Raw genomic sequence first — 27,835 nt, forward strand, 5'->3', positions numbered from 1 at the left:
AAGAACCAAGAGAACCGAACACATCACTCCTGTTCTTAAAAACGGGTTACCAGTAAACTACAGAATCTATTTCAAAGTACTACTCGTTTATAAATCACTCAGTGGCATAGGGCCAAAATACGTGTCGGGTCTCTTTCCTGTATATACACCCAGCAGGGCTCTGAGATCTTTAGAAAACAATCAGCTGGCAGAACCCTGGGTCAGAACCAAACAGGGTGAAGCTGCTTACAGCTACAATGCTTCCTTTTGAACTCAAATCTGCCCCAAGTCTAGTCATTTTTAAGTCAAAATTGAAAACTTTCATGAATTTATCAGCCTTTAAATACTAGTCCTTATACTGCACCTTCTTCACTGCAGCTGCTCAGTCTTTAACTTTTTTCTCTGATTCTTAAATCTGAAATTAATTTGTGTGCATTTTAATTGTGATCTTATGTTGATTTGAATGTTCATGTTATTCTTGCTAAGCATATTGAATTGCCTCTGTGTGAAATGTGCTATATAAATAAAGCTGCCTTGCCTATAGGCTGTTCAAAATCTGACTTGAAGAATGTCGTCTGATCATGCGTTCCAATCCAACTGACAATCTCTCTTGTACCAATGAGCTCTAAACTAGTGTGTGAGGTCATTTGCAAAAACAAATGTATACATTTTTATACATTTCCAAAAAAATGCATCTTTTTATTAATTCAGGTGATATCAGTCAAAATGAAATATTGTGATTTTTGAACCAAAATTTACTCTAGAGTGGAAATACATTATATTTCTATTTTAATTGCTACTAAACTCTAATTAGAACAAACAATTTTTATTTCAAGGCCAGTTTTGCTCCAAAAAATGACATTTACTACATATTTGGCCAAAAAATATTGTATTTGTCGTGATTTTACATATTTTTGTGTTGTGTGAATCTTTTCTTGTCTTTTTTTTTTGTGTATTTACATGATGCACTTTTCACCCTTTTAATTTAATTTCCCACAATAATTAATGTAGGGTTTTTAACGCTCTTATTAGGAGGTGGAAAAACAAGTTTCAAGGAGTCGACGAAATTTTTTTTACGTTTGCTGAGTAAATTATTGTTTTCATATTTTTACATATTGTGGAACAATTAAACGGTGATGAAGTGATGTAATGCGGCTGAGAGATCACTCAAATCATTTCATTCTAAGCTCTAAGTGGTCTGTTGATCACCGTTGCCTAGTAACGGAAGTAGCTTTCCGCTTTGAGGAGTCACTTGTCTGCTATACCCAGACGCATCTTGTGTGTGTGTGTGTGTGTGTGTGTGTGTGTGTGTGTGTGTGTGTGTGTGTGTGTATGTGTGTGTGTGTGTGTGTGTGTGTGTGTGTGTGTGTGAAGTAATACAACCACACAGGGGGTAATTATTTCAATGACTTCTATTAAAAGCAACCGTTGTTGTTCCGCAACAGAAGCGAAATGAACATAGTCGGTCTCACGCTGGTACCGGGGTTCTCAAGTTTTCGTTACTCGGTTGTGAACAGTGTAACGTTGCGTCACCGTTACTTTGTGGCCAGTATCCCGCCGCCTCGAGCGCTGTTGACCAGATGGCAGCTCACGCTAATCTTCTTATAACGGCGCGCGCCGCATGTTCTGAATGGGAGAGGAGAGACGGAAACAAAACAGAAAAAAAGAGAGCAGCTTTTAAAAAAGATCAGCTGGACCGTGATTCAGTTTTTTTCTTGTAGTTAGAAGCGAGTTAATTGAAGTCATATTTGGGAAGGACTACTTTTTGGGGGGTTGCGTCTGCCACCGCTGACGGACAGGCGTGTGGGAGAAACGGCTCCCTGTGGCTCGCGCCACAAGCAACAAGTTGAATGTTTGCCGACGTCGCTCGTGTGATGGGAGCAGAGCTTCTTGACGTGAGTCAGGTAAATATTCAGGAGCTTTTATTTTCTTTTTTATATAATTCCACCACATCTACATAGATTTATGAATATCTCAGCATACATAATATTAACAGTGGAGGCTTTTCCATTTTCTAACGTGGACCATGTAATATAACACTTGAGTTGAATGCACGGCTGGCCTCCTTTTGTGTGTCAAAATGTGAAATTGAAGCTCCAAAGTATTGCAATGAAGAGAGCTTTGGCCTAAGCCTCAATTTCCAACAAACTTATGTGAGAACCTGTTTAGTTGGATAAAAGCTGGGGACCAGATGCCAGAGGGAAAAGGGCATGTTTAATTCAATGGGAAATGAAGAAAAGGGGAAAGCAATGCAGCAGTATCAGATGAGCTCTGCCTCCATCAAGCTGTACATGATAGTGTGGGCTTTGGTTAGGGAATAGCCTGCATGGCATTTCACTCTCCTCAGATTTGTCTGATGTTAGATTTTGGTCTGACCACTGCTCTCCTTCTCTTTTCCCCCACCCGTCTCCAGATTGAGAAATCCTGCCTATCATGTGAAGGCTTTGGTTGTGGTTTACACATGTGTGGGGGTGCGTGTGTGAGTGATGGACGGTGAACTGAGCTTGGTTGCTACACCCCAGGGGCACTGGCCTGTAAAAATGTCCCTATAACCCTGGAGCCATGGAACCATGACAGTCATCACTTATTCAGACGGGAGGCTTCCGAACAAAATTAAAGATTCTTGAGGATCCCTCAGTCTGCAGGAACGTTCCTCAAAAATGTCTGAGTGGCTAAAACCTGGACCCATGAACTCCTTAAACCATCAAAATTGCCACTTAGAGAAATGCCCAATGAAGAATGGAGCGACTCAAAAACAAAAAAGATTTGTTCCCAAAACATTGCAAATATTGAGCAGGGGATGTTGGACAATTTGGTTAAAAGGAAGCGATGAAAATGGGGAAAATCTTTCAGAAATGTATTTTGAAAAACCAGGTGAAATCATGCAAATGGGCCAATGTGTTTGGATAAAAAATCCTATTTTTGGCGTTTTGTGGACTTCACCCTGGAAAAATCGAGACGAAAACATGAAGAAGCAAGCAAACCTTTTCAGGCCAAGGTGGCATCACGTCTTCCTGTGCTTCCATCTTCTGTTGTTAAGCCTTTGTGCAAAACCTGCTTCATCACAGGTAAGAGAGCATTTATAAAAAAACACCCTAATTAGAGTTAACTGGCTGTGGCAGAAGCAGCACAGGTGTAACAAATGACCATAATGATGCTTCTGTCCCAGTTTGGAACCTAAGTTTGGCAAAGTGCATCAATCAGAGTCACTTCTGTTCATGATTTTAAATGTCTGCTGGGGTTACTATGACGATAATGCCAAGTTAGTCCCATCTCACCTTCTGCAGGGACATTTTCCACGAATGGAGAATATTGCAGCTTTCAAACCCGTGTCCGCCTCTCCTCCTTGGTCCACCTGTGGTGTTCCAGAGCGGAGCAGCTCCTGCCAGCCACCTTCTTCCAAGGCTGAACTACTGACATGTTATCAAGCTGTTTGTGACCAGGAATGCCCCTATAGATCCTCCACACCACCACATGCCCCACTGCTGCTAGCTGCACACAGGTAGAATCAGGTTTTAGTTTTTAAAGTGCAACCTCACATATCTGTAATGTGACGCTGAACTTAGCAGTTTTTATATCTAAAAACACTTTAGTTTATTGACATGTTGATCCTAATTCTTTTAGGGGTAACTGTGTAACTGAAGACATCACTGACACTCGTCCTGGTACTAGAACAGAAACCGGAATCAGTTTGGATGGGCTTCCAGCTGGATCTGGTAGTGTGCTGTTTCAACCAGGAAAAGATGGATGTGCCGTCACCCCTCCCCCACAGAGTCTAGGAGCACGGGGTTCTCTCACCTTAGCATTGTGGATAAAACCAAGTTCTTCTGAAGAAATGTGAGTAAGCAAAACAAAGTACCTTAAACATGTTTCAAATCATGGCTGGGTATATTGAGCTTTCTTTTGATAGATGCATACATTCAAATGGCATAAAATACTGCTGTGATCTGTATAAGCATTACAAATGTGCACACAGACAGTTGCTGATAAAACTTTGAGCACGTCAGTGTTGGTTTTTTTATTCTTTCAACCCTCCCACTGTCCTAATGGGTGTGACCTCGTGAGGAAAGTTGACCATTGAGCAGGATTGATGGTTTATCTCTTGAGGTCCACATGGCAGGGGTGAGTTGGTGCTCACTCCTCACCCCTGCCATGTAGACCCAAGGGATAAACCATCAACCCTGCTCAATGGTCAACTTTCCTCACGAGGTCACACCCATTAGGACAGTGGGAGGGTTAAAGTGAAAAATCTTCCTGTTATGCAAGACTGAGGTTTCCCACAGTTTGACTGTTGACTTGTGTCACTTTAATAATAAAGGTGCTAATGCAGCGAGTGCGACTGCCCAAAATTTCAACATCAAACAGACAAAAAGTTTTTTAGATGGCTAATGGACACAAAAAGTGAAAGGAGAACCAGGATAGAAAGAAATATTAAAGCTGTTGCTGGAGGCCCATTAAAGCTGCAGTGGCAATTTTGGAAAGCAGAGTAGCTTTCTTTTTCTTTTTTTTTTTTCATACAGCTTAACAATGTTCTATCATAGCTCTAAATATATATAGTGGAGATAAAAATATTAATAATAATTATATATTACAGTTTTTCTCAAATGCTAAAGCACATTTCACAAACGTTTCCTCCATGTTCCCCAATGTCTAAGCACAACACCCTTTTCTAAAACTACATAAACACAACCACACCTTATCACTTCAAAACTCAAACTTTCACACCAAAAGAGCAGCTCGAAGCTTTCAAAAATGTAAACACTATACACATCATTACACACTAAAGCAAAACAATTGAAAACACAATGCTCAATTTGTGAGAAGGTTCTTTGTTTCATAACTGCCAATTTGCCCATTTTTAGAAACTTTACAGTTACGGATCTTCTTAGATCTCTGCAGAGGATTAGGCATTTCGATTTGAGAGTTTCATATGAAGAGTATAAATCTATAGAACATTCTGCATGTACACTACTGTAACACAACTCAATGCAAAAACAGAATTTATTGCGCACAACAGCACACACACACACACACACACACACACACACACACACACACACACACACACACACACACACACACACACACACACACACACACACACACACACACACACACAAAATCACTGTGCGGCATCATGTCGCTGAGCTGCATCGGGCCACATCACCTCATCCACATCGCAGGCTATATTGTCTCTTGCCAGGCACCGTGGAAAAAACGCCCTGGACTGGCAAATCCATCCTTGTAAGGCCTCCACTAGGATGTCGCCACAGGCCAGCTCCATTGCCCTTAGGAGGTTCTCTCTAGTGTATGGTTGTCTGTCATAAACCTTCTATCTGCACGATGAGAAGAACTCCTCTATAGGGTTCAGGAAAGGGGAGTAGGGTGGCAGACAGACGTTTAAAAAGTGCTTACTGTTGGTGGTGAACCACTCTCTGATTTGGTTTGTTCTGTGGAAGCGGACATTGTCCCAAATGATCACATAAATGTGATGTGCGGGCCCAGGATGGTGTTGTTGGTGGTCCAGGAGGATGTCTTTTAGCTCCTCTAGGAAGGTGAGGAGATGTTGGGTGTTGTAAGACCCAAGGACAGCATGCCGGTGGACAAGTCCCTCCGAACCCATGGCCGCACAAAGAGTAATATTACCCCCCCGTTGGCCAGGAACCTCAGTAATGGCTCTTTGGCCAATGATGTTACGGCCTCTTTGCCTTAGTTTCTGCAGGTTGAAGCCAGCCTCATCCCGGAAGAGGTACTCATGAGGTCTGGCCATGGCGTCCAACTGCAATATCCTCTGTGAAAATGTGAAAGTGCACAGGTGTTCAGAACAACAGTCAATCAGGTAGCACAGTATTGTCCAAACCTAATGTAGGCCACTGAGCAACACAGTATATCCACTAACTGTACTGTGAACATGGATGTATACTTACTTGCACATACTCGTAACGTAGGTCTTTGTGTCGCGCAGAGTTAGGCTCAAAAGGAACCCTATAGACCTGTTTCATCCGCATCTTTTGGCGCCGGAGAACTTGGTCTATTGTGGCCAAGCTGACATCATCAATGCTCTCAAAGTTGACATTATCGGCAATGACTTTGTCTCTGATCTCCCGGAGTCTGATGAGGTTCTCACGAACCATATCCACAATGATGGTTTCTTGTGCCGCTGTAAATATGGCAACCCTCCCACCTCTATGTGGCATTCTTTCAACTCTAAAGAAAGAAACATGTGTTGTCAATTGACATGTACAACAACTGATTTGAAACCAATTTACTACTTTCACAGGCTTGTAAAACTGTATTGTGACAAAGAAAGCAATAGAGTACAATACCTGTTGTGTTGTCTGAATGCCCTGATAATGGTGGTCACGGTGAACCTACTCAGGTTTGGACGGACTCTTAGTCCTACTTCAGCCATTGTCATGCCATGGACAATGACATGGTCAATGACCGTTGCTCTCATCTCTTCCTTAATGATGGTGCGAGGTTGTCTTGCTCTCCCTTCTGGACCTTCTCCTCTCCCTTGTTGGCCTCCTCCTCTTCCTTCTCTGATTTGAACTCCTCTTCCTCATTGGCCTGCTCCTCTTCTTCCATGGCCAGCTCTTCTCCCTCCTCTGACTCGAATTCCTCTTCCCATGACTCTGCCTTCATCCATTGTGCTTGTTTGGAATCTTCAGCAAACTGTGCACTCTGAACTTGCTTTTTTACATGTGGTCACAGCATTAGCAACAAGTGTCTTTAATGTTGAGTCGTTGTGTGTAATGAATGACGACAGGTGTGTTCATTGTGTTCAATTAGTGCTGACCGTGGCAAGCATTTGGCATCACATGAGCTTTCATTTGAGAATATGAGCAGAGTTCTTTTGAACTTGTGTTTTAGCAAGGAGAAATGTGTTTAGATTTATGAGAACGGAGGATTGTGTTTTGTATATTGTGTCTTCATGTGAAATGCGTTTATGATGTTGGAAAATGATGGCTAGATTTAGTAAATGTGTTTAGACAACTGGTCATTTGGTTTCGAGGATTGGCTTTTGTGTTTTAGCATTTGAGAAAAGCTGTATTGTCTGCCTCACCGAACCGTCACATATCTCTGGGTTCTGTATTCATTACGTCTTTGTGCATTTTGCAACAGAACACCATTGGTGTGAGAGGTTCTCCACTCAGTAATGTCAGAGGAGAAACAGACACGGCTGCTACCACTTCAACTTTAGGGCAAACTACCAGAGTCCCAAAAAGAAAAACATCATTTGAAGTTAGGGATGCACCGAACGGGTGTTCTGCTGCTGATCACCGATACCGATATCAAAGAATGCTGATCGCCGTTACTGATCACCGATATCAATCACGTGGATTGGCCAGAAATTTTCTACAACATTATAATGAGTGCTACAAACTACATAATCTGGGAATAAAGGAAATGTAACCTAATCTAAAATGGTCTGTATTAGGGTTGTCACGGTGTGAAAATTTAACCTCACGGTTATTGTGACCAAAATTACCACGGTTTTCGGTATTATTGCTGTATTTTTTTTAAACGTGCTACATTTTCACACAGTTAAATAAACCCTGTATGTCAGGAAATATTGTCCTCAGTTTGTGTCTAAATTTAGCCTAAAATGTGTTAGTTTGTAATTATGTTATTTGTTTACATTTTTTCCCTTTAGTCTTTAAAATACCAATATTTGCCCATAACTTCTTATTTTATGTCTGTTTGATGTCATCATTTAAAAAATATTAGATCAGATGATACTCAGTACTCAAGTAGCCTTCTAATCAGATACTTTTTTACCCTTACTTGAGTAATAAAACCTATATCAGGAAAATATTGTCCTCGGTTTGTGTTCCAGTGAGCTTTGCAGATGTGGGAAAATGTCATCAGGCAGTAATCATTGTTAAATTCATAATTATTCTCAGAGAGAGATCAACTCTTATCTGCCCCTGGAAGTCCCGTAATGCATAGCGTCATTTCAACATGGGGGTGTCCGCAACACGGTTTATATGCAGGTAGCGGCGCTGCGGCTGCTTTATATAGCGACTCGTTGCATTCTCCCTCAACCCAAATCCTCGGATCACGCATTTTAGCTAAAACGCTAACGTTAGCTTGCCTTGCGTTGACTGTAGAGTTGTGGGTGATGGTCACGCAGATGTGTCATGGGATTTAAAGCATTGCTGCCTTTCACAGACACTTTTTCTGCACGTGCTGCAAACAGGATAGCCGTCTTCTATCAACTGTCCCTCGGCATTCTTCAAATATCTAAAAGATGCCCGTACTTCCCACTTTGTCTTCTTTGAGGGACAAAAAATGTCCTGAGCACTGCGGTCTCCTCCTTTGGCCATTATTTCAGCTTTAGCTTCAAGAAAGTTTTGGTTGTAAACAACAAAGCGCGCATGTGCCGCCGGCAACTTCAGCAGATGATACGGTGAATGGTAAAGGTCGCCGCGCCTACACCGCAGCCACGGTAATCCACCGAGATAATATAGTTTTTTTTTAAAACAAGACGGTTATTATTATTGTCAACTTTTTTTACCGGGGTTTACCGCTACACCGGTTACCGTGACAACCGTACCTGATCGGTCTGCTTTGATCTATTTTGAAAACGCCGATCAAAACCGATAGGGAAGCTATCGGCCGATTGGGATCAAATGCCGATCCATCGGTGCATCCCTATTTGAAGTCACGGACAACAAAAGACATTTGGACCTTGAAAACAATGACTGGTGTTTAGTAATCTCTAGTTTCCTCTGGTCTGTGGGTTTCCAGTTCTGGCAGAAGCGTCTCAGGGAAGATACCCTGAGGAGCTTGTCTCTAGCTTGTTTGCAGATTTGTGCGTTAAGGTCACTATGGTAACAGGCGTCTCTCGACATCCAAATATAAAATAAGTGTGTTATGTTGGAAGATGCTCTCCTAAATAACCCAAGACACTGGAAGCTTGGGTGTGTGTCCTCTACACTGATGGGATTTTGGTGAAAACCATAACCTAATACACTGAGAAACAGTAGATGAAAGAAGACAAAATAGCTTTGTTTTCATGTATGATTTGTTTAATACTTAACACACAATGTCATATAAGAGTTTGTTTGCAAACATTGACTTTATAATATGATGTGCTGTCTATGAACGTTGTGTGGGAAAATCTCATAAAATCATAGAACCTAAACGGTTCTTGTGTGAAAACTAACAAATATCTAAATAGCAGTAGTCTTGTAGAAAGCTGAGGGTGAAGTCTGCCTGAGGACACAGAGCTCCAGAGACGACAAGATTTGAACCTGTTCTGCCGTTTTCCCTCTGTTGTTCGTGTGGAAGGTTGTTAATCAAATTTTGTCTTTGTTGTGTGGCATGCCAGAACTCATAGGAAGCTATTTCCAAATTAATCGCATATTTAATGCATATTCTGCATTTTTTGCAAGGCTATAAGAGGTGAATATGGACAAAAATTCTGACAGGGTCACAAATAGGAAAATGATAAGTGTTTAAGTGCTTATGCAGCCAGAATTGCATTAGATTGAAAGTATTTTGTGTTTGAACTGTTACACACACAAACACACAATTAAAATACGTTTGTGAAGTTATCTATTCAGCAGAAATAAACAAGTCTAAAAACTGATGGACAGAATATTTCTCAAAAAGATTATTTTACTCATTTACCAACCAGGAGGAAAAATAAACTATTACATATTGTTGATAATGATAAATGATAAACGACCCGCACTTGTATAGCGCCTTTCAGAGTCAGAGGGCTCCAAAGCACTTTACACTACAGTGTATCATTCCTAATAAAGGCAACACTTTCAAATGACATTGTTTGTAAGGAAATGGTGTCTCAGAAGTCTGTTGCCGTGGCACCAGCCTCTGAATACATTTGTCCTGCTGTGACGCAGGGCAGCGATTCTCGAAAAGGCAATCGCACTAGTTGACACTTTGAGAGGACTATCAGATAGCCAGTCAGTGCAGTGGGCATGACTAATGCTGTTGTCACATTAAATCCTCTCCAGGGCTGAAAGAATTGGAGTGTGTGGAGGAGTGAATGAATCGGTAGAAAACAGAATACATAATGTGTGTTATGGATACATTTGTACTTGTGTCTGATGGTCAAAGTTTGCTCAACAACCTCAGCAATCGGTAAATGAGACAAATGGAAGCCATACTGACCTGCTGTGACAACAATGCTGCCACTGTGTGTGTGTGTGTGTGTGTGTGTGTGTGTGTGTGTGTGTGTGTGTGTGTGTGTGTGTGTGTGTGTGTGTGTGTGTGTGTGTGTGTGTGTGTGTGTGTGTGTGTGTGTGTGTGAAGCAGTTGAGGATTACACTTTTAAATGTTAGTATATTAGTATCTGGTGATAACACTTTTTTTTCTTCACATATTTGTTCTTTACATATTTTTGGGGTCAAAAATATGAAAAATACTCCAACAAGCTTGTATAACGGGTCCTGTATTTATTCTTATATTGCAGCTAAGTTTAGTTTGAACTTTTGTAAAGTGCCATCAAGGTTGTTTGGAAACAAGACATAAGTTGAGGTAGGAGTGGGAATAAATATGAAGGATAGACCAACCAAATTATCGACCTCTCACTTCTGGTCTTAACGGCCCAGGAAGGACCCGACCTACGTGGGCCAGATAGGACCAAAACTCCCAAGAATGCAGCATCTGGATTTGGACACACCTTATAACTCAATTTTACAAATACTGAGCAATGCTTGACTTTATATTTGATGAGCAATCTCTATCACTCATTGATTCATTGCAAAAGATCCTCATTTATGTGTAACACTGTAGATAATGTTATTTTCAAGCTTTTAATACAATGGTATCAGCCCAAGATCATTTGTATTTTAAATGTTGGCATGGTTCCTGTACCGAACGACACCCAAATGTTTATTATACATTTCAAACGAAGTGTGGATTTTTCATGTTGAAATCTGATTGTTGTGGTTTCCATTTATGTCCAATTACAAGTTTATTTATTGGTTTATGAGATAATATTTTTACTCTCTTACTGAATAAATGTAGCCTCCAGTGCTGCTGGTCAGATCATTTCTGACATCACTCCACAGACGACCAAGTGAAACTGATCTATAATAAGCATGTTCAGATCTGCTCAGGTCACCATCAGGAAACGGTGATCTTGTCATGTCCTACTTAGCCATCTTGTGTGAAAGAGAAAGGGAATAACGATGGTGTTGGTAGGTTCCAGGCTTGGTTAGTGTGGTGCACAGTTACACACACTCGGATCAGTTTGCAATCACACACACCTGAACCCAGACGCCACAAACACACGTAAGAGATCAGTTGACTCTTCTCAGCAACACTTTCTCTTCTTCCATCAGCAAAAGTGACAACAGGCCCGCATGAGCAATTCTGGGCCGGGCAACGTTTCAAACTAATTCATTTAAAAATGTTGGATTGAAATGGAACATTTTAGATTTTTTACTTTGTGGAAGCATGACTCTAGAGATAACCCTCTGCACTTTACTCAGTGATCTATTACCTATTGTGCACACTAAGGAATCATAATGTTATATTATTTAAATCGCAGTTTGACGCTTTATGTATTGGGTTGTGTAGGATAGTGTGGGTCATGTAGCTTTCACAAACTAAATTCAGGATCTTCAAACAACAGACGTGAATTTATAATTGGTGAAAAGTCTTGGTGTAATAAAAGCTGTGGTTTATAGGACCAGGTGGCTGGCTCTGTTTATTGTTCACATGAGGGGAGGGATGTGAAATCACAGGAGAAGACAAAGAAAGTGAGGTTAGGGCTGTGGACAGAGGTGAGTACAGAGACCTCCTTTCATCTGACTTCTTTGATGGCAGCCATGATTGTCTGTACAACAAAAGAACTGATATCCAACAAGATTAACAGAGACAGTGACTGAGTGAAGGGAGATCTGACTTTCACCGAGACACATCCAAGTTTACAGGTGTCAAGTTCACCAGGCCAAGGCAACAAAACACTTCTGTCATCTAAATCTCCAGATGAACAATTTTACAAACAATAATCACAGATCTGATAATTAGATCATCCTTGTTTAAACAGTAGCATTAAGTAAACATTAAGAAGTTGCCACAGTCTGCACATGAACCACATAGTACTGTATAGTACTGCTCTATGTCCAAATAATCCTGAGGGAACTCCGTTAATCATTTCAGACAAAAGATATATCTAAATGTGTTATAATGAATGAAAAAACACACAAGCAATGGATTATAACAGCATTATTTTATTTCTCATAATAAAACTATCTGGTAACATTTGTATTTGGGTAATGTGAATGGGTGCAGTCTTGTCTTTCCTTCAGGCAGTGGCTTTCATTAAGGTCCATTTTAATGAATATAACATAAAAAAATACTAATTTGAGCCAGGAGGTTTGGCCGTATTATCTAGATTTGTCCAAAAAGCACCTAAACATAAATCAATTCACACATTATAGAAAAGGAGTGTAATGTTGTTGTTTTGTTTCATAACTGCCAATTTGCCCATTTTAGAAACTTTACAGTTACGGATCTTCTTAGATCTCTGCAGAGAATTAGGCATGTAGATTTGCGAGTTTCATATGAAGAGTATAAATCTATAGAAAATTCTGCATGTACACTACTATTGCACACAACAGTACTCTTGAAAACATGAGCAGGGTGTGAATTTTTTTTATTTACTTTATCCACAACACACACACACACACACACACACACACACACACACACACACACACACACACACACACGCTCACACACACACATCATGCCTCTGAGCTGCATCGGGCCACATCACCTCATCCACATCGCAGGCTATATTGTCTCTTGCCAGGCACCGTGGGAAAAACGCCCTGGATTGGCGAATCCATCCTTGTAAGGCCTCCACTGTGATGTCACCACATCTCTAGTGTATGGTTGTCTGTCATAAACATTCTATCTGCATGATGAGAAAACTCCTCTACAGGTGCTGGCCAGTAAATTAGAATATCATCAAAAGGTTGAAAATATTTCAGTAATTCCATTCAAAACGTGAAACTTGTACATTATATTCATGCAATGCACACAGACCAATGTATTTCCAATGTTCATTACATTTAAATTTGATATTCATAAGTGACAACTAATGAAAACTCCAAATTTGGTATCTCAAAAAATTAGAATATTCTGAAAAGGCTGAATATAGAAGACACCTGCTGCCACTCTAATCAGCTGATTTACTCAAAACACCTGCAAAGGCCTTTAAAAGGTCCCTCAGTCTTGTTTTGAAGGCACCACAATCATGGGGAAGACTTCTGACTTAACAGCTGTCCAAAAGACAATCATTGACACCTTGCACAAGGAGGGCAAGACACAAAAGGTGATTGCTAAAGAAGCTGGCTGTTCGCAGAGCTCTGTGTCCAAGCACATTAACAGACAGGCGAAGGGACGGAAAAAATGTGGTAGAAAAAAGTGTACAAGCTCTAGGGATAACCGCACCCTGCAGAGAATTGTGACGACAAACCCATTCAAAAATGTGGGGGAGATCCACAAAGAGTGGACTGCAGCTGGAGTCAGCGCTTCAAGAACCACCACGAGGAGACTCATGAAAGACATGGGATTCAGGTGTCGCATTCCGTGTGTCAAGCCACTCTTGAACATGAAACAGCGCAAGAAGCGTCTCGCCTGGGCCAAGGACAAAAAGGACTGGACTGATGCTGAGTGGTCCAAAGTTATGTTTTCTGATGAAAGCAAGTTCTGCATTTCCTTTGGAAATCAAGGACCCAGAGTCTGGAGGAAGAGCGGAGAAGCACAGAATCCACGTTGCATGAGGTCCAGTGTAAAGTTTCCACCGTCAGTGATGGTGTGGGGTGCCATGTCATCTGCCGGTGTTGGCCCACTCTGTTTCCTGAGGTCCAGGGTCAATGCAGCCGTCTACCAGGAAGTTTTAGAGCACTTCATGCTTCCTGCTGCTGACCAACTTTATGGGGATGCAGACTTCACCTTTCAACAGGACTTGGCACCTGCACACAGTGCCAAAACCACCAGCACCTGGTTCAAGGACCATGGTATCCCTGTCCTTGATTGGCCAGCAAACTCGCCTGACCTTAACCCCATAGAAAATCTATGGGGTATTGTGAAGCGGAGGATGCAATACGCTAGACCCAACAATGCAGAGGAGCTGAAGACGACTATCAGAGCAACCTGGGCTCTCATAACACCTGAGCAGTGCCACAGACTGATCGAGTCCATGCCACGCCGCATTACTGCAGTTATTGAGGCAAAAGGAGCCCCGACTAAGTATTGAGTGCTATACATGCACATTCTTTTCATGTTCATTCTTTTCAGTTGGCCAACATTAGAGAAACAAACATTTTTTCATTGGCCTTTAGAATATTCTAATTTTCTGAGATACCAGATTTGATGTTTTCATTGGTTGTCACCTATAAATATCAAAATTAAACGTAATAAACATCGGAAATACATTGGTCTGTGTGCATTGCATGAATATAATGTACAAGTTTCACGTTTTGAATGGAATTACTGAAATATTTTCAACCTTTTGATGATATTCTAATTTACTGGCCAGCACCTGTATATGGTTCAGGAAAGGGGAGTAGGGTGGCAGACAGACATTTAAAAAGTGGTTACTGTTGGTGGTGAACCACTCTCTGATTTGGTTTGTTCTGTGGAAGCGGACATTGTCCCAAATGATCACATAAATGTGATGTGTGGGTCCAGGATGGTGTTGTTGGCGGTCCAGGAGGATGTCTTTTAGCTCCTCTAGGAAGGTGAGGAGATGTGGTCACAGCATTAGCAACAAGTGTCTTCAATTTTGAGTCATTGTGTGTAATGAATGACGGCAGGTGGTGTGTTCATTGTGTTCAATTAGTGCTGACTGTGGCAAGCATTTGGCATCACATGAGCTTTCATTTGAGAATATGAGCAGAGTTCTTTTGAACTTGTGTTTTAGCAAGGAGAAATGTGTTGAGATTTATGAGAACGGAGGATTGTGTTTTGTGAATTGTGTCTTCATGTGAAATGTGTTTATGATGTTGGAAAATGATGGCTAGATTTAGTAAATGTGTTTAGACAACTGGTCATTTGGTTTAGAGGATTGCCTTTTGTGTTTTAGCATTTGAGAAAAGCTGTAAACTACCGGCTTAAATATAGATAAAGACAGTTCTACAACAAAAAGCATAAAAGCCATTCATTTATCCCCCCAGAAAAAAAAGAAACAACAAATGCCACAAACACAAATTTTATTTGAAAACAGTCATTGTTCATTTCATCACTGTATACTTTAAATTTAAATGAAGATAATTGTTTAATTTGTTAGGTATTTTACCTTCTTTCAGTCTTATAGTGCTAATTTATACATTTCCTCAGATTCACAGGCACAGATGTGCACCCGCATGTGCAAATGTGTGCATGTGTGTATTCTATTCTGTGAATTTAAATGTTCCCTTTCTTGTGAATGCATTTACAGTATCTGTGATTTATTAGATATGCTGCTCCGGGTTCATAAAAACCATGATTTCCCATAAAATGTCAGTGATAGTGGTTAATATGACACGTTGCGGGTGTGCGAACCTGCACGCAGTGTAGCGGCTGAACCCTCACAGTCATGTAAAATATTAATAATCTATGGAAAAATGTCAGAATGAAGGACTGTGCAGTGGTGCTGGACTCCATTGGTCTCGGTGTCCATTTGTACCTTCGTTTTCTGATTTAAGTCTTAGTAATTCATGTCTTCTAAATATTCAGTTCGTTCCTGTGGACTGTAAAAAATGGTTGCATTATTTCATCTTTGTTGTTTATGTTCCTGATTTTCTCTTTCTTGCAGGATGCTGCTGGAGAAGAGTTTTGGAAAGCGTCTGGTTTTTTCTCTGACTGTGTCAGAGAAGTCCGTGACCCTGCGGTACGGTCACTCAAAGGGTCAGACGTCTCTCACAGTCAGCTTTAGCACAGAGGGACGACTTCTACCAGAGAAGTGGAGTCATCTCACTCTGCAGGTAGGAAAACTAAATGGGTTGAGGTGATTCTCAATGCATTTAAATGTAAAGGCTTGATAAACTGGGATGTTTCTGATTGGGCCAGGAGGAGGAGATGTGCACTTAAACTGACAGAAATGCATGTTTATATTTATTTATTTTGATTTGCCTTATTTAGGGCTTTGAGTGTTAGTTTTTGTTTACTTCTCTGTTTACTAAACAAAGAGCATTATGTCTGGAGGACGTGTCAAGATTAAAGTTGAATTGTTGAAGAACGTCGACATGCTAATTTTCTGAGAAATGTCTAAATAATAACCAAGGAAGTCAAGGAAGATTTACTCGGGACCTTCATTCAATCCTTCAGAATGAGAGTCTTGTACATTCGCACAAACAGTACAAGAGTTGGTGTAAAAAAAGGTTGTGAACAAAGTATTCTTAAAAACTGGAAGTTTTAATAATTTATTTTCATCAATCAATAAAAATCAGTGAATGAAGACAAGAGAAATCTACAGTGGGGCAAAAACTTATTTAAAAAGATGAGAGCCCTGTAATTTTCATCTCAGGTGTAACTCAACTGTGAGACAAAATGATTTAAAAAATCCATAATATCACAATGTCTGAATTTTTTAATAATTTATTAGCAAATTATGGTGAAATTAAAAAAGTATTTGGTCAAAAACAAAAGTCTATCTCAGTGATTTTACTGTTATTTATCCTGTGTTGGCAATGACAGAGGTCAAATGTTTTCTGTGAGTCTTTGTGAGGTTTTCACACACTGTTGCTGGTATTTTGGCCCACGCCTCTACAGCAGTGATGTTTTGGGGCTGTTGCTGGGCAACACAGACTTTCAACTTCCTCCAAAGATTTTCTATAGGGTTGAGATCTGGAGACTGGTTTGGACACTCCAGGACCTAGTAATTCTTCTTATGAAGCCACTCCTCCATCACTTGGGTGGTGTGTTTGGGATCATTGTCGTGCTGAAAGACCCAGCCGCATTTCATCTTCGATGCCGTTGCTGATGGAAGGTTTTAACTCAAAATCTGATGATGCATGGCCCCATTCATTCTTTCTTTTACATGGATCAGTGGTCCTGGTTCCTTTGTAGAAAAACATACCCAAAGCATGATGTTTCCACCCCCATGCTATACAGTAGGTACACGTTCTTGGGATGACACTCAAGATTCTTTCTCCTCCAAACATGACGAGTAGAGTTTTTACCAAAAAGTTCTATTTTGGTTTCATCTGACCATCTGTGGTTCTCTCAATCAAATTCTGGATCATCCAAGTGCTCTCTAGCAAACTTCAGTCAGGTCTGCACATGTACTGGCTTAACCAGGGGTACACATCTGGCACTGCAGGATTTGAGTCCCTGGCGGTGTAATGTGTTACTGATGGTAGCCTTTGTAACTTTGGTCCCAGCTCTCTGCAGGTCTTTCACTAGGTTCCCCTGTGTAGTTCTGGGATTGTTGCTCACCGTTCATGTGATCATTTTGACCTCACAGGGTGAGATTTTGTCTGGAGCCCCTGATCAAGGGAGATTATCACTGGTCTTGTATGTCTTTCACTTTTTAATAATTACTCCCACAGCTGATTTCTTCACATCAAGCTGCTTACCTAGTGCAGATTCAGTCTTCCCAGCCTACTGCAGGTTTGCTTCTGGTGTCTTTAGGCAGCTCTTTGGTCTTTGCCATAGTGGAGTTTGGAGTGTGACTGTTTGTTTGTTTGTTTGTTTGTTTGTTTGTTTGTTTGTTTGACCACCCTTTGCCTTTAAAACAGCATAAGTTCTTCTAGTTTGAACACAGTTGTTGAAGGAACTGGAGTGGTAGGTTGTTGTTCCAAACATCTTGTAGAACAAAACACAGATCTTCTGTGGATGTAGGCTTCCTCACATCCTTCTGTCTCTTCATGGAATCCCAGACACACTCCATGATGTTGAGATGAAGGCTCTGAGGGGGCCAGACCATCACTCAGGACTTCCTGTTTTTTTTTTTACGCTCAAGATAGTTCCTAATTACTTTGGCTGCATGTTTAGAGTCACACACTTAGCATTTTATAAACTGATCAAAATAAACAATGGTTATTGATATTTCTGAAAGCATTTTTTTGTTTAGTGCTTTTTCACGCCTGCCTAAAACCTCAGTACTGTACCTCAAACCATTTGGAGCATATATGAACATGATTTATTATTGTTTTTATTTCCTGGTAAAGCTGCTGTGGCCCAAGCCACTGGTAATTGTTGGAGGTTTTTTATTGGTTGTGTGCAGCTGTGAATGGTGATTGTGCCTTTCATTCAAACCTTTTGAGGTAAAGTTATCACAGAGGCATTATGGGTTATAGTTATAGTTGAATCTCAGATAGAGGAGGAGCAATGTGGTTTTCGTCCTGGCCGTGGAACTGTGGACCAGCTCTATACCCTTGCAAGGGTGATGGAGGGGGCATGGGAGTTTGCCCAACCAATCCACATGTGCTTTGTGGATTTGGAGAAGGCTTATGACCGTGTCCCCAGGGGCACCCTGTGGGGGACGCTCCAGGAGTATGGGGTGGGTGGCTTTCTGTTAAGGGCCATTCAGTCCCTTTACCAGAGGAGCGTGAGTTTGGTCCGCATAGCCGGTAGTAAGTCGGACCTGTTCCCAGTGAGGGTTGGACGCCACCAGGGCTGCCCTTTGTCACCGGTTCTGTCCATAACCATTATGGACAGAATTTCTAGGCGCAGCCGTGGTGTGGAGTGTGTCGAGTTTGGTGGCAGGAGAATCTCATCTCTGCTTTTTGTGGATGATGTGGTCCTCCTAGCTTCATCCAGCTCTAACATTCAGCTCTTGCTGGATAGGTTTGCAGCCGAGTGTGAAGCGGCTGGGATGAGGATCAGCACCTCCAAATCTGAGACCATGGTTCTCAACCGGCAAAGGGTGGTTTGCCAACTCTGGGTCAGGAGAGAGGTCTTACCTCAAGTGGAGAAGTTTAAGTATCTCGGGGTCTTGTTCACGAGTGAGGGCAGGAGGGATCGGGAGATCGACAGGCGGATTGGTTCAGTATCTGCAGTGATACGAACGCTGAGCCGATCTGTCATGGTGAAGAGGGAGCTGAGCCAGAAAGCCAGGCTCTCGATTTACCGGTCGATCTACGTCCCAATCCTCACCTATGTTCATGAGCTTTTGGTAATGACAGAACGAGATCGCGGATACAAGCGGCCGAAATGAGTTTCCTCCGTAGGGTGGCCAGGCTCAGCTTTAGAGAAAGGGTGAGGAGTTCAGACATTCGGGAGGGACTCGGGAGTAGAACCGCTGCTCCTCCGGATCGGAAGGAGTCAGCTGAGGTGGTTTGGGCATCTGGTCAGGATGCCTCCTGGACGCCTCCCTGGGGAGGTGCTTCGGCATGTCCTGCCGGCAGGAGGCCCCCGGGTCGACCCAGGACACGTTGGAGAGGTTACATCTCCAATCTGGTCCGGGAACACATTGGGGTCCTGCCGGAGGAACTAGTGGAAGTGGCTGGGGAGAGGACGGTCTGGAGCTCCCTAGTTGGGATGCTGCCCTCGCGACCCGGACCCAGATAAGCGGAGGAAGACGACGATGACGGCATTATGGGTTATAGTGGGTCTCTGTGTCTGTGCTGGTTTCATTCCTTTCTATTCCAAAATAACTTTATTTTTCAAAAAAAAAAAACATTTCAAACATTTAAAATCTGTATCTTAACTTTTTTCCTCAACATTTTGACTTAAACTTAAAACTTATATACATGTTTTCTCAAGAGGCCCTAATACAATTTATAGTTTACTACACGTATCAAATCATCCTTTTTTTATACATTTATAATGAAATAAACTACCTTAGCAAAAGGGCACAGAAATGTAATTACATATTTTAATCTATAAGTCTTTATTTTTGTTCACTTCCCTTCTTTTTTTTCTTTCCTATTAGAAATTAGCGTAAAAAACAAAATTGTACTTATTGCCATGTCATTTATCAGAATATCAATATTTCAAAAGAGCTTCTTGGTTGGCTGTAAATCATAGACTGTTATGGTTGAAGTAACATGCATTCATGTGCTTATCTGATAACATTTAGTATTCTGGAGAGAAAGAGTTAACACAAAGGGAGGAGTGAGCGAAATGTAGGTTTGTTTTAACAGATACGATATTATATCACAATATTTTCTACTGGAAATGTTTTTTTGTGGAATTCTAGGCTACTAAAAGGCCAAAAAGGCTGGGTACAAACACTTAAAGGCTTTCATCAGCCCTCATCACTCTGAAATGTCCGCGAGTCAAGTGGAGCAAGTTTTGAGGCCTGTCTGTGTTTTTTGTTGTTGTTGTTTTTTCCATTGAGGAGGCTCAATTTACAGATTACTCCACAGGACAAACTCTGCCTTTCATCATCCAAGAACAACACCAAAGATACCACTGAGAGAAAATACTGTCACCATGGCCAGGCTCATCATTTTAGACACTTGTAACTAGGAGTGTAAGGATACATAAAACTTACAAGACAAGACACGATATTGATTTCACGAGAGTGAGACGAGACTGGAGAGAACATGATTTTAATGAGAGTTTATATTTAAACTTCAAATTTTGATATTTTTGCATTTGACCTTTTTAGAGAAATATTGTTGGTAGCTTTTTGTCTTTAAACCTTGTATAACTGCATGTTTTTTTTAAAACAAAAAACAAGGAAATCTTCTAAAAAATGACACAAAGCAGCAACAGAGCCTATAAGTTTGCTCTACACTTTACTGATGGATGTTGACGGGTGCAGAAATTTGGCAATCCAACTTGTAGCATAAACACAGTGGCACTGATGACTCAGTTGGTTGTTGGTGTGTATACAGTACACAGGATCCCTTCTGGCACAGTGTTGTCATATGTCTGTGTGCATGTTGTACATGCCAGTTTAGGCATGGAAAACTGTAAAGCTGTGCTACTAGTATGCTACAACCGTGTAGCTGGGAGGTGTTTTGAGACTTTGTGTGTTTGCTTGTTCTTGTGAATCAGTCTGTCATTTTGTATGGTAATGTGATCTGCTCTGACCATTCAGAAGAGGAACATAATCATCTTTGACACTTAAACAGCATTCACACGCTCATGTTCTCCTGCGCGCACACACATAGCTACACAGTCTGTCACACGAACAGAACGACATAAACCCACAGTTCAGCGGTTATTTGTAGCAGTCTGTCAGCCGTAATACAGGCATTATGCAAAGAAGCTTGGTAATTTAGGAATAACCACATATAGAGTAGACACACACGCACACACACCAGTCATCTGTCAGTTTGCACAGATCAAAACACATAAAAGAAAAAAAAAGACAGTCAAAAGGAATGCCAGTTTCCAAGTGCCAGGAGCAATTTACACACATACGCGCACACACACACACACACACTCACACACACACACACACACACACACACACACACACACACACACACACACACACACACACACACACAGACATGGTGCCAGAAGCAAGGTGCTGTAGGGATGCTGCTCCTCCCTAGGTAGTTGTTCTCTACATCGTTACCATAATCAGATAAGACAACGGAGGAAAATGCAGCCTGAGGGAGAGAGGAGGGATGCACCGACGAAGGGGGAGACATGGAGAAAGTGAGGGAGAAGACTGAGTGTAGTTAAATGTTATGAACTTATTCAGCACAGGACTCATCCCTTAGTGTGGCTTTGCTAAATGTGTTAACAAGTTGCTGTTGCTTCCTCTGTACCACACATTAGATTTGAATCTGATGATAGAGATGCATTTGGGTATGGTTTTGTCTTTAGGTCTTAAATGTTTTGTGCTTTGAGAACATTTTTAAACAAGTGAGGAAAATTCAAAGCTAACTTTATCATCAAGTGTATTTTTAGAAGTCAGGCCTTAACATAATGAGAGAAAATAGTTTTTGAAAACCCAGAAACAAAAGACTAAAAGGGTTTAAATTAATTGTGTTGTGCTTTATTTTAGAGTACCAGAGATTGACTTTGTGCCTGTAGGACATCAGGAGGGGTTGTCTATTAGTGCCTGGGTAAATCAACATTAATGGAAGAGGCAGCGATAAGAGCAACCAGTCACACGACAGCCCAACGTGTCAACATGAATGTTTAACACGTGCATGCACACACACACACACACACACACACACACACACACACACACACACACACACACACACACACACACACACACACACACACACACACACACACTCTTTCCTTTATGCAATTAAACATATTAACAAGGGCTTCAGAGTGCATTTTTTAACAACTCACCGATCTGGAAGATCAGTTTTAAGACAACACTTTGGTCTGTGCCTCATTTGGACTAGCTGTTAGCTTGTAAGGCCTGTAAAAATTAAATCTCATACTTTCTTGTTTGAATTTTCTGAGTTTTCAGCCATATTAAAGGTGTGGTTTACTTGTTTATTCAGTACATTTGCATTGTTCTCTTGTGTAAATCAAATCCTTGTGAGTCATTAAAAAGGCTATGATGCTCCTGTTCTGACATGCAGATGTTTGCTGGTGCAGAGGTGGGCTGAAATTAGCAGGGTTGCTCATTATTATTAATGATATGCACACAGCTCACTTCTGATTGGCTAACAGAACACGTTTTGCTATGTTGCAAAGTCACCATCACCAAGACACTCTCCACTCCCTCTCCTTGCTGCAAAAATAAAAAGAAAAAAGCCTTCCTGTGGGTGGGGGCGTGCCAAGGCCATGAATTCAAATTTACAGTGTGACATAGATATGTGAGGATTTTCAAATCCTAGCATTTCAGCCTATTTCCTATCAGAAGCTAATGCAGAACATAGGTGTAGAAGGCTGTTTTGATGTTCAGCCTGCATAAAAAAAACTCAGAGTGACCCAATTATATTGAAAAATAATAATTAAAATGGTTTTTTTCAGTTTTCCTCACCTTTAAATGTGTTTCAGCAACATCAAAGTGCATGCTACTCATAATTCATTTACTTTTTCTTCAGTATCTGACTCAAATTCCAACTAATCCAAGCTGATCCTGTCCATACACTGCATCTGTGTAAGCATATGCATAGTTATGTGCATGTGTGTGAAGGTGAAGCAAGGTTGTGATGTAGGGGTGTGGTGGATTCCTCTATGGCAGCTCTCTGCCTGCTGGCAGCACAGGCGAAAGGGCATGACACTGGCATCCATTACATAGTGAGAGGGGAAGGGAGGGAAGGGTTTTGTGCGAGTGCCCACTGAATAACTCCCCATACATTTGTTTATTAATTTATTTTTGACGCCTCTGTGCGGCGTGTTCCCGATTAATCATGAGAGAAGGGAAACTAACACAGTCAGGGTCAGGAGTTTTATTTCTGCTGGATACTTGACATACTAAAGCTTTAAAGGTACGCAGCAAAGGCACTACGAGGGTTTGGGATTCACAGAGTTTGTGTTTATTTGATGCTTCTAACGTTATTTATGCTAAAGAAGATGTTAAATTTTATATTCCAATCCAGATCCATTTAGAGCTAACGGCTCTGCTTATCTTTTGCCCCGGGGGCTGATTTAATGAAGATCTCACGGTTTTTATTCTGAGTTTATTCAGAAGAATGTATTAAACAGTTATTAGTCATGTGAGATACACACACAAAGGGAAAAAAGAGAATCCATATCCGTTTATAAGTGGAGGCCTCCTAAAGACAATAAATCACGTGAATATAAATCAGCAGGATGACGCAAATCAGATGTTTAACCTTGTAGTTTGGCAGGTGGCACATGTCTGCACGTTTTCTTCATTTATTTATCCTTTTTGATATTTTAAGTAGAATTTTTCAAGCTTGCTTTGATGTATGGCTCCTCCACATATTAAATATATACTTCTTCTATGTTGTTTTTGCCCAGAAATACATTTTCCCTTCTCTTTTTTCTCTTCCTTCCTCACTACCTTATCCATCCCCTTGCCTTTTTTCGTTGCCCACCCCCATACCTCCACCTTCTTTGTCCTTCCTTCTTTCTCTCTCATTTTCCTCACCCTCTGCTGTACCTCTCTCCCTCTCCATCTCCCAGGGGACAATTTCCTTTTCTTAAATAAACTGTCATAGCTAGTGTTAAAATATGGGCCTTACATGGGCTGAGCGTGGCAAGGCGAAGGCACGGGCCCTGGGCTGGTATAAAACATGGATAATATGCTGTGAGAGGTAATTGTGTCTTTTAGCACTGAGATGAGTAGAACAAATGTCTCCTTCCCGTAGTGTCGCTCTCTCCTTATCTCTCGCTCCCTCCCCCCATTTCTCACCCTCTTTCTATCTCTTTCTTTACACACTGCAGTTGTGTTAATATGATTGAGGGAATATTGGCTGTACATCAGAGCTGCTAACAGTTCATTGTGGGTTAAGGTAAGGGGGAGGCGACTTCAGAGGATGGGAGAGGCTTTGGGTGTGAATAACACTAGGGCAATCACCAGAGGGAGAGAGTGAAGGGGACACGTCTGTCTTGTTGACTCATAAGGCAAAGATCGCTTTATATAATTTATTTTCATGTGGAGAAAAGAAAGATCTGGGACTTTAAGATTTTTTTTTGTTGATAGAATTAGGGCGGGGCAATTTGAGTACAATTATAAATCGCAATTTTTCTGGTAGAATTTGCAATTTTAATGTAATTGATGATTCTGCACAATATTTACAAATGTACAGTAACATCTGTAAACATGACAGGAAATGACATCATACATTCAAAACTTAAATTATATTTCTCGAATAATGCCAGGATGAAATCTAAAGGTAGGAATTGTTTCCAAATGCATATATTATCAAGAAACATGCATGCTGAAGGAAAATGCACGAAGACATTAAGAAAAATAAAATTGTGACAAACTAACGCTTTAAACTAGCTGTAACCTTGTGTGTATGAATTACTGTCTGTGTTTCGGGATTGGCCAAAATTAGGTGACAAAAATCAGATTTTAAACATCTGAAACATTTTCTTAGAACATTATGCGGATGCAGCTTTAAACTGAGCTCATTAAATACCAAAATGCTTTTGCTGTTTCTGAATTTTCTTAATAAAAGCCTTTTAATGCTAAAATGGGCACAATGTTACTTTTTAAAGATGTTAACATTAAATAAAGTTCTCTCAAAAATGCTCCACTTTTTCTTATGAATCCGACCACTAAATCCTTTTACGTTCATAAATAACATTATTATTATTATTATTATTATTATTATTACTATTAATAGGATATGTGTAATTTGTGTATATTTACATTCATGTTCATTTTAATGGATTTTTTATTGGTTCTAAAAGCATTTTAAAGTCTACAATCATAATAATCCTTAGTGTCCTTGTAATGGTCAAGTTTACCATCGGCCTATTTCCATATTTCTGCAACAAACACTTTAAAACTATTTAAAAGTGTGTTTATTACATGTTTACCTTACACATGCTTGTTTCTTTACCACCCTTTTCTCTTCTGGCCCAATGCTACAACCGTAGACACACTGCTGTCACCGTTATGTGCCGAGCCACAGCTTGGCAGGAAAGTGAAAACTGAGAAGAGCTTTAGTCAAAATGCCACTCTAAAAGCTTTCCACTCAGGGTTTCTTTGGGCTTTTAGAAAGGCTTCAGTAGTGCTGCTGCCAGTAGGTGAGTTTTGAACAGTAAATTGTTTGAATATGGCAGAATGCTCAAAACAAAGCACTGAGTCTGTAAGTGACAAAGCAAAAGAAGAACCACTATTGCTGAAGACAAATAAAATTATGCTCTGATGCATTTTATTTTTATGATCAAGGTAAAACTCTGGCATTTTCAAAACTTGTTTTCAAGTACTGATAAAATAATGGTGGTTTTTCCTCCTGTTTGTAAGTTTTGGGCTAAAAAACTCATGAAGGATAATGGAGAAAGTTAACATTTTATGAAGCCATATCAAATACTTTAGACCAGTCTCTCACTGGGTGGCAACTTTTGGCAACTAATGAAATAATAAAATGTGACAAAATGCTCCAGTTTTCGGGTGTGTGACACTTTTGCAGCAGGTTGTGGCCTGGTCTCGTGGGCCCTATAATATAATTCCACACAAATCTGACCATTTGTGTGAAAGTCATGACATTTTTGGGACATATTTGGCCACAAATGGCTCTAAATACTACTTTTATTTGCTATTTAATACCTAACCCTCCCTGAAATTGGCAGACGTTTCTTGCACTTTCATATAAATTTAATCTCAAACCTAATGTCACAACTCTCTTGGCTATGTTTTAAGGAATTTTTGCTTGAAATAATTCAGTGAACCATTTTAAAAGCCAAGAGATTTCAGAGAAACTTGATAGTCAGGAGGAAACTAGAACCTTTGTAAACATTTACAGACATTTTGGGCACTTGTGTACGAAAACCGTTCACAATTTCTCACCAGCAGCAAAGCTAGATATAGTTTCATGATTTATAATAATCTTTACATTTATAATTGGTATACAGATAAAAGATGAATGCAGTAAAATAATTACATCTTAATAAAATATTCATTCATTATTTTACAAGCACAAAGGGCCGCATGCGGCTCCAGAGCCACGAGATGCCGACCCCTGGTCTAGTCGTTAAACTCTTCAATTTTCCACATTCTCAGAGTGAACTCACCAAAAGCCACAGGTAAGAAAAGAAAGTAGCTGGAAATACTAAACAGATCTGAAAAAAATTAAAGTAAAATGGAGAGAAAGTGTTTGTGAAAGCTAACAAAGGGTAGTTTCAAAAGGGTGCGTTGTGGCTAAGGAAGATGAAGCGCTTCAGGATTCATTTACATCAACCCTGACAAGTCCCTCACATCTCCCTGAGAGCCACGCGGCTCTGGCGTAGAGATTCCTAAAGAGAGTTCTTCCAACTCGCTTTCTGTTCTGACTTTTCTTTCTCTCCCCCGTCTCTTTTTCTCTTTGCTTTTTCTGTATTCACTCCTGCACTCTTTCTTGTGCGCTTATCCGGTTGCCAGTCTTCAATCAGCCATCATGAAAGTGTCTGTCAGGGCGTCTTAACTATCCTCTGAGAGGCAGACACTTGTCTGGGCCTGCCTTCATCCCCTAAAGGCGTTTTTTGACTTGGACTTATTTCCCTCCTCACACCTTTTTAACTCCCCCTAAAGAGCTGACAACAAGTGAGAGCGACAGGGCAAGATAAACATGAGGGAGGAATACGAGAACTGAGATGAGAGGAGGAAGATGTCAACTGAGGGAGGAGTGAAAGTAAAAAAGAAAAAAGATATGTTATGAGAAACAATACTAGATTTTAGAAAATGTAAAAACAGAGGAAATGACCTGACCTGAGAAGAAAGGACAAAGCAAGGTGGACAAAAGCAGACGAGTGAAATGAAACAGAAAAGAGGAGTATCTAGTAAAACAGGGAAGGTCACGTTTATCAGAATGTTTCCAAAACACAGGATGTGGACGTTTCAGTGAAGCAATCGTCTGGGCTGGATACATTAAAGTTTTTTTTTCTTCTTTTGGGTGGGGGTGGTGGGTGGTGGGTGTCTGTGGGGGTGGGGGTCCTTCTCATGGAAGTATCTTTCTTTTGTCCTGGGTTTGATGTGAAAGGGAACTTCTCCTGCTTTGACAGTGTTGTCAGCCACGCAGTTTTTAATATTCATGGAGCCGATCAGGAGACGAAGGCAAAGGAAAAAAAGGGGAAAGGAGTGGAGAGGATATTTTTGGTCAAACAGAAAGCTAATTTGCAGCTGATGCAGTTTAGCCTGAGGCTCTTTCTGCTGCTGGGGAAATGAGCTGGAAGATTAGCCAAATGTATAATTCACATGTTGTCACACACACACACACACACACACACACACACGCACGCACGCACGCACGCACGCACACACACACACACACACACACACACACACACACACACACACACACACACACACACACAAACACACACGTACACATGGACTTTGCATACAATTTTTGCAAAAGGAAGAAAAATCAGAAGAGGAATTGCA

General features: G+C 40.8%; 1 protein-coding gene across 3 annotated transcripts in view; it reads left to right on the top strand.

Annotated features, from left to right (window-relative positions):
* Positions 1–1,382: 1,382 nt before the first annotated feature.
* ush2a (Usher syndrome 2A (autosomal recessive, mild)) overlaps positions 1,383–27,835 on the top strand; it is a 380,755-nt gene continuing 354,302 nt past the window's right edge. For all 3 annotated transcript variants that reach the window (XM_070554793.1, XM_070554794.1, XM_070554795.1), the window contains exons 1-5: positions 1,383–1,883; positions 2,393–3,047; positions 3,267–3,481; positions 3,604–3,816; positions 15,767–15,935. In XM_070554793.1, the coding sequence (XP_070410894.1) occupies positions 2,640–3,047; positions 3,267–3,481; positions 3,604–3,816; positions 15,767–15,935 (1,005 nt within the window). In that variant the 5' untranslated portion in view covers positions 1,383–1,883; positions 2,393–2,639. The remainder of the gene's footprint in view (positions 1,884–2,392; positions 3,048–3,266; positions 3,482–3,603; positions 3,817–15,766; positions 15,936–27,835) is intronic.

Source organism: Nothobranchius furzeri, chromosome 9 (assembly GCF_043380555.1).
Source record: "Nothobranchius furzeri strain GRZ-AD chromosome 9, NfurGRZ-RIMD1, whole genome shotgun sequence".
Taxonomy (NCBI): domain Eukaryota; kingdom Metazoa; phylum Chordata; class Actinopteri; order Cyprinodontiformes; family Nothobranchiidae; genus Nothobranchius; species Nothobranchius furzeri.